Below are 7,939 nucleotides of genomic sequence, written 5' to 3'. Positions count from 1 at the left end.
AAAAATAAAATAAATAAATAATATAATATTCTAGTATTTGTATTTTTTAATTATGAATATCGAGTTTTATACCGTCTCTAAAAAGTGGTTTAAAACAAAAAAAATGTCTAATAAATTATATGTAATTTAACACTAGAAAATTACAAAACTCTCGGCCAAAATTAATATAATTTTAAATAACAAAACTATGTCTTGTTCGTTATTTGGAATTTATGGTTATGTTTGAACAAGTATTTTAAAAATGTTTTGTGTTTTATAAGTGAAAAAATATAAAATATGTGTTTGGACACAATTTTTGTAAAACATTTTTGATTCAAGTACAGTTTTAGAGAAGAATTTAAAAGTATTTTTTATGTTTGCAGAATTGAAAACAATGATGAAAAACAATTCATATTGTTTTTGAATTGTAAAAATGTTCTTATAAAATAGTTGTCCAAACACATATTTATTTGTAAAATAATTTTTAAAATATTTTATTTTTTTTAAAAAATATTTTATAAAAACGCTTCACAACTAGTTTTTCAAACATAACTTATGCATGGGAGTTTTAAAATTAAAATTTTCGATTTTAATTAAGAATTACGTATTCTTTTAATTTTTTTTAATTTAATGAATATAGGATAACGATATTTTTGCATTACATTAATTTAACATATCTTTGAGTTGGTGGAACAGGCGGTGGCAATGTGATATAGGGCGTCGAAAAAGAGGAATACAGCTAAGCAAATAAAAGAATCTAAAACGGCCAATAGGAGTATATTCCAAGATTAGTTGGTTCTTTGTTAATTAATTATTAATTAATGTAGTTTCTCAGAAATTACTGGAATTAATCGAAATAAATGATAATAGTAATAAAATTAGAAAATGAAAAACGATGACGCAAGAAATTGTGGGTGGAGTAAAATGATCGGTCTTTTTTTACTTTATTACAAAAGGTATCTTTCCTCCAAGTGTTTTTGTTTTACTTTTTCTGAAATTTTTTTTCTTTTTTAACCCAAAAAAAAAGAGTAAAAACACAATATGGCCTACTTTCAAGTATATTAAAAAAAACATTTGTAAATTAGGTTGCTGTAATATAGTTCCTTCGGCGACGTGGGTTAACCGATAGATGATATCTTACTTATGTGGGCACTACCTTCACTTCATTTCAACGGATAAGATCTTGTCACACATACAATTTTCAAAAAAAAAAAGTGAGTCTTATATATGCATGAACAAATCTTGACCAACCATCTTATCACAAAGACAATATCTACATGAATAGTATGAAATAAATCGGGTTAACTAATTAATTTTCGTTTGGAATCTTTGTCTGCCGTCAAAAGGACACTGGTCTGCATCGACGTGACGATTTGGTGCATTTAAATATATATGTAAATAAGAATTCTTGTATTTATTTGATTTAAAATTAAAACGAATAATTTGAATTTTTTTATGTGATGTTTTAAATTAAAGAATGGGAAAATTGCACTTTCCATTTTCTACTTTGACTGGTCTACTATTACAATGAATACTATGAAGGGAAAACCTGCTTCTTTTGCCAATGAAGTGCCACGCCTGAGTGGAAAAAGTTTGGGGCATCCTGTTCTTAAGGGTGATACTTTAGGAGATGGTACCTTTGTCACCAATGATATCACACTTGTGGTACGGTCCAAACATGGTGGGAAGTCTACTTTCTTATGCCAAGTTTGCTTGGCTGAGTCAGTTTTTTGGAACTGTAAAGGAAGTATCTCTGAAATGTCCTATTTCTTTATTAATGGCTCGACTCAGCAGAAAGTTTTGAGCTGTCTCCTATTGACCGATATGGCTGGACACAGTACATTCCTGACAGAGCTTTTGGAAACTGCTTCTATGCTGCTATTATGATCTTCGATCAGATTCAAATGTAACTATGTTAGCAGGATATACTTGTTATTTGAAATCATGAGATGCGGTTACAATATTCTTTTAATTATCCCAGTACAGTATATGTACATGGGTGACTAATGGGCTTCGAGTTACCATATGAGATTATGTACATTTAAATGATCTATCATGAAGAAGAAAATAAAGAAAAACACATCTCCTGAGTGTGTGGTTCAAAAGATGAACTTTGATACAGTTTTCATAAAATTTTCCTTGTTGAGTGGCTTGGTTAAAAGATCATCTACTCCAGCCTCAATCATCGTATCTATCTCTTCTCCCCAGACGTGAGCTGTCAATGCAACAATAGGGATACGAACGCCGTGAAATCCCTCTTCTTGTCGTATTCTCCTTGTTGCTTCAATCCCATTCATTATGGGCATCTGTTAAAAGGACAAAAACAAAAACGTTCAAAATCTACACAAAATATAAGTAATGTATTAACAAGTTTTTAACTCTAATTACCTCGCAATCCATTAGTATACAATCAAAAGGTTTTAAATTCTTAGAAGCTCTGGTAATTGTTTCATCCCTGAGACTTTTGCAAACAAGCTCCAAAGCTTCTTCTCCATTTCTACATGAAGAAGTCACTGCACCAAGCTGTAAAGCCACAGATGTAGCTATCCTAAGTCCCACAGGGTCATCGTCTGCCACCAAGATTTTCTTCCCACTCAGAGGTTTAATTTTGCCTGTCTCTTGCCCTTCTATTTCCACGACCTTTCGAGTTCCGACATCATCTGTGAAAGATAGTTCTTTCACACCCTTCTTGGTAATGTTCATAGTGCTCCCAGATGTGCCGGCCACTCCGAGATAATCGATATTTTCAAAGTTTTGAGTTGTTTCCCCTTTTCTAGGAAGTGGCATGCCACAAAGTTCAGGTAGAAGACCGATGGTTTGATACAAACGGGATCCATGGAAAGGCTTGGACATGACTACATCAGATTGAGGTAGAGCATGCTTGCCAATGCCCCGGAAATTTGAGCTTTCTGATCCCGGTTTGTCGAGCCAAACGACCCTACTGCAACAACCATTGTTTAAATCCCTTCTGAATTCAGCTATAGCTCTGGTGATCTCTCGAAAAGGTCCTGCACTAGTGTCAATCACTATCAAAATGAAGCTAAACAAACTACCCGTCGTACAAGGCTTACTGTGAAAGTGTACAGCATTGTCGGTGCCATCCAAAGCACTGAGTGGCACTTGCTTTGATGATTTTGTACTGTATGCACAAGACGTGTGGCCGTCGCTTCTTGAATTTACGTCAGATTTAGCGGAAGAGCTGTATTGTGAGAGTCTAAGCTTTCGCTTGATTTTCTTTAGAGTTGGAGAAAGTTGGTGATATTGCTTCACGGTATGCACCTTTATGCCTTGTCTCTCCATGTAATTCTGCAAAATTCCACTTCTTTTAGCACTCTGGAGCAAGAGTATGACTTGGGATACTTCGGATTTCGGGCTTTGTGTCCGGATGATAGATCCCGAATGTCGAAAAGAATCACTTGAAACGTAACCACCATGAGCCTCGACGTCTACTTCTCTCGCATTGGCTGAAATACCTGTACTGCATATGCTGAAGAATGTGTTAACTCTGAAGCAAGTCCCCTTCTCGCCAACTTCTTTATCCACAATTTCTATCTCTCCGCCCATTAAACGAACCTGCATTCGAAAAATGTATAGAGCTTAAAGAATCTATATATTAAGGTACATAGCTAGTGCCACGCGTAGCAGTAAATCAAATGAAAATTGGACTTTAAGTCGGTAGATCAGTAATTTCGAATGCAAAGAAATCACAGTAGATAGCCTACCAGGGATTGAACAATGCCGAGTCCTAAACCGGTGCCTTCCGTCCCAAATGATGTCTCTTTGAGTTGAACGTAGTTTTCAAATACAGATTTTTGTTGCTCTTTTGGAATCCCTTTTCCTGTGTCATTCACCTCGAATATAAATTCCATGCAATTGGGATCCAGCTGAATACTTTTCACAACTTCTGACTCGCTGTACGCTCTACCAACGTGGAGAAACAACCACGGTAAGCATCTCACCGAGCGTTTGTTAGAAGCAAGAATGTCAGTTTCAAGACTCGATTTTCTTGCCCAAGCTCGAACCACCACATGCCCTTCTGAAGTAAACTTTACTGCATTGCTCAGTAAGTTGCATAAAATCTGCTTTAGTTTCACTCGGTCCCCTCTCACGCGGGAGGATTTCATGATAGAACCATCATAAGGATCCAAGATTATGTCCACCCCTTTCCTCATACCAACAGGATGAAACAAATCAACTACATCTTCTAGTAACTGGTCTATGTCAAATTCCTCCTCCTCGAGTTGCATTTTACCGGCATCTATCTTTGTCGTATCAAGGATCGCGTTCAATATACCTGAAAGTGTTAATCATTCAACAACAACAAAAAATGATGCAACTGATACATATATCAACAGCAACAATATGCGAAATTCAAGAAAAACTAGCCTAGAAGATCTTTGCTACAAGCTTCCATTTGAAGTAAATTTGTATGCAACTCTGGTCCTGAAGGATCTCGTTTAGGGACTATGTTTTGGGACATTTCAATCAATCCTGTGATGCCTGCTAAGGAAGCACGAATATCGTGGCTCGCACTAGCAAAAGCTAGACTTTTGTTCATACTCTTTCTTTCTGCCTGTCGAGTTGCTTCCATTTGTTTTATCAATGCACCACAGAGATTCATTTCTCTTCTTGCCGCTACAACGATCAAATACACAAAAGTGCATATGGTAATTATCATACAACCGATGAATATCAACAAAAGTATAAATGCCGACATGATGTTATTATGAATGAAGGCTGACAACCGACTATGTGGTAGAGCCAAAACATAAACCTGGAAAAAAAAAAACAAAACAAACAAATTTAAGAGTGGAAAATTATGAACTACAAAAAACTTGTATAATACATATGATCAAAAGAATAAACTCATACCAGTTGGAGTCCAGCAATTTCAACTGATGAACAACTTATCACGTATTTCCTACCCCAAATGCTTAATACAGAGTCTGTCAATGTCCCTTTATCAGAGTGGCATGTTATATTTCCAACTGCACCTACTCGATCACCATCAGGGCCTAACAGGTCAAACGAGGCTCGATCATCATTCAAGATCATTCGAGTGTTCGGAATTCCCTCAGTGAGCATAATCCCATCTTTTGTGGCTAAAATCAAGCTTCCATTGTAAAAGCAAACCCCTGCCGTGAAGAAATCAATCAATGATCTCATCGAATACCCAAATGTGATGGCACCTGTCCGATCCATACCAGCATTAACAAGCAACATTAAATCTTGAGAATCAGCCCAGTCAGTCTCTACTGAGGCATAAACATTTGAATTGTTTAATGCACTTTGAAACCAGTTTGTGTTAATTACATCAGATGGAGGAAACACAATGGCTTCACCGTATGGTTCCCCCGTGGCATTTGCTGGCTGTGTGTACCAAGTGAACTCTTTTGGGGCATTTTGAGTCGAAGAAAACGTAGAATTCGAGTACAGTGCAAAGGGCCGACCACCTTTCAAATAGTAGCCAAAGAACAAGCCATCCAATCCAATGTATGCTACTTCAGAAATGTATGGTAGTGTTGATAGAGCTAGAAATAATGTATGAGCCACCTACATTATCAAAATAATCACATTTATTTTTTCGACAAACGCATGCAAGCACACACACATACAGTAAGCAAAATCATAGCAACAACTGAAATATTTTTATAGATACATGTATGCCGACCTTAGATTGGACATGGGAGAAAGATCGAAGTTCATTTTCAACCAAGGATGAACTCAAGAAGTGTACTAAATTAATGGCGGATGCATTAATCGGAGAAAATAATGTACTTGTTCTCTGAATCCCAGATAACAATTCTTGATTGATGTTGTAAACAATCAAATTCACTTCATTTTCGATCCTTCTAACGCGATTAATCCACAAGGGGATCAACAAGCCAGCTAGAGATAGCACAACAAACATCTGCGTTAAAGCAAATTAACGTAAACCTGTCAGCTTGAATTATATAGAAGAATTTTTACATGTTTATTACATGGGAATTGATTTTTAAAGACATACCAGGAAAAAAAGACAAGAAACTGGCCTCAACACTATGCATGAGGTCGGCTTCATTTTATTCTTGATTGCTCAGTCACTATAGACCAATGCACCTGAAGTTAATTTCTTGCATGTAGATTCATTAAATAGAATAAGCAGGCATTTAATGTAAACATATCCATGTACCCATAGAAGTGTGATTCTCGGGCAATGTTTTCCAATTGTAAGAAGATATATGTTAATCGAAAAAACACCAAAAGGATATATCTTACATATATTTTTTGGTATTTTTATGTACGTGTGGTGTATCTCAATACTTGCCAAAGATACCTTGTAGAGATGCAAAATCAATACTTACTGTATTTATTTTAGGAAATGAATCTATACATGCATGGAAATTCATGGTTACAGCCATAAATTAGGGCTATAATGAAAAGGTAGAATCCATCTAATTTTTTGGCATAATTTTTTAAAATAATAAAACAAATTATTTTAGGAATTCATAAACCATGGAATAATTTGCATTAATTTTTAAAATTTTGATCTGAGGCGTGTACAATCATGCAGCTGCTTTCTTATTTTTATTTCATTTTTTCATTCCAACTAACATAAATTAACAACTTTTTGGATGTGTAGAAATAAATGAAATTTGTTACATATACTAAACTTGAATGCAAATTAAAAGCATTAGAATAAAATAAATTTTTTTTGGAATATTAATCAAATAGATATTTTAATGTAACATAAAAGTGATATTTTTTATGGTTAATTGCAAGCAAATGATGTATTTTGACATAAATNAAAATGTGACAAAACAAAAATCTCGAACAAATGTTATGCAAGAAAAAATTAGTTTTGAATAACATAATAAGTAGGAAGAGATTAAGTGCTCTAACTTACATTTGATTGTCGTTGTCAATTGTAACTTCGAGAAGAATTGGTGATAAAGTAAGAAGGATGTTGTGGGCGTGAAAGTTATTTTTTGCGACTGTTTTGGTTTTTGGGAAACCATAGAAAGACAATAAATTTATTATAATTGTGTGTGTGTGTGTGTAGATATAAGTAAGGAAGTTTTGGTTTTTGGAAAGTGCTTCACCAACATACCAAAATATTTAATATAAGGGATCTAACATTAAAATATAGTAATAGATATATGAGTAGGTCTCTTGTGAAACGATCTCACGAATCTTTATTTGTGAGACGAGTTAACTATACTGAAAAAGTAATATTTTTTCATGAATGACTCAAATAAGATATCCGTCTCACAAAATACGACCCGTAAGACCGTCTCACACAAGTTTTTGCCTAGATATATAATGAAAATCTAAAAATATTATATCTGATTAATGATTGATAAAAGAAAATAACCCGACTGTTTATGTTTTCCTTTTAGAAAAAATCCTTCAAATCAAAATATCAAATTTGATTGCAATTATATATATATATATATATAATCCACAACTCAAATATATCAAATCCGTATAGGAAAAAAAAACCTAAGCAATATTCAAACACATAACAAACTTGAACTAATGAGAAACAAGATTCAGACAATTGGCAACATAATTATATTCTTCAAGATTGATATAAAACCCTAATGTTTTAAGACAATGAAAGAAGGATCTTGATCACCCAATTATGTAGGTTCAAAGAGTGAGTTTTAGCGCACGTACTTGTATTTTCTTGAAGCAATCCTCGTACTTCAATTTTTTCCGGGCTTAATATTAGGTATCCCACGATAATCGAAACTTGTACAACCATTTTTACACCATAAAAAATTCAATATAAAAAAATTTGTTCATCGAATCTCATGATATATTGAATACAAGATGTCACGACCTAATTAATCAAAGAAGAGAGAGTGAATGAAATAAAATTCTCTGATTTATAATTTGCCATGATGATATTGTGTTCAAAACTTCAAATAGCATTAAAGAGAGGGAGAGAGAGATTGGGAGTGGAGATTAGGGCTTT

General features: G+C 34.2%; 1 protein-coding gene across 1 annotated transcript; it reads right to left on the bottom strand.

Moving 5' to 3' along the window:
* Positions 1 to 2,078: 2,078 nt before the first annotated feature.
* LOC140967350 (histidine kinase CKI1-like) lies at positions 2,079 to 6,040 on the bottom strand. The gene is made up of 7 exons (XM_073427823.1): positions 5,987 to 6,040; positions 5,651 to 5,890; positions 4,852 to 5,532; positions 4,366 to 4,753; positions 3,702 to 4,273; positions 2,368 to 3,552; positions 2,079 to 2,285 (listed from the first exon to the last, which is right to left on the bottom strand). The coding sequence occupies exons 1-7, from the start codon at positions 6,038 to 6,040 to the stop codon at positions 2,079 to 2,081; spliced, it is 3,327 nt and encodes a 1,108-aa protein (XP_073283924.1).
* Between the last annotated feature and the right edge of the window lie 1,899 nt (positions 6,041 to 7,939).

The sequence above is a fragment of the Primulina huaijiensis genome, unplaced genomic scaffold (assembly GCF_012295235.1).
Source record: "Primulina huaijiensis isolate GDHJ02 unplaced genomic scaffold, ASM1229523v2 scaffold24871, whole genome shotgun sequence".
Lineage (NCBI taxonomy): Eukaryota > Viridiplantae > Streptophyta > Magnoliopsida > Lamiales > Gesneriaceae > Primulina > Primulina huaijiensis.
This window is presented reverse-complemented; position numbering and strand designations above follow the sequence as displayed.

Bases quoted from the DNA above. Each gene is read 5' to 3' on its own strand.
- LOC140967350 (XM_073427823.1), bottom strand. From the start codon at position 6,040: ATGAAGCCGACCTCATGCATAGTGTTGAGGCCAGTTTCTTGTCTTTTT. The intron at 5,891-5,986 runs GTATGTCTTTAA...GCTTTAACGCAG, and splicing joins TTTCTTGTCTTTTTTTCCTG to ATGTTTGTTGTGCTATCTCT. The intron at 4,274-4,365 runs GCTAGTTTTTCT...TAACACTTTCAG, and splicing joins TTGTAGCAAAGATCTTCTAG to GTATATTGAACGCGATCCTT.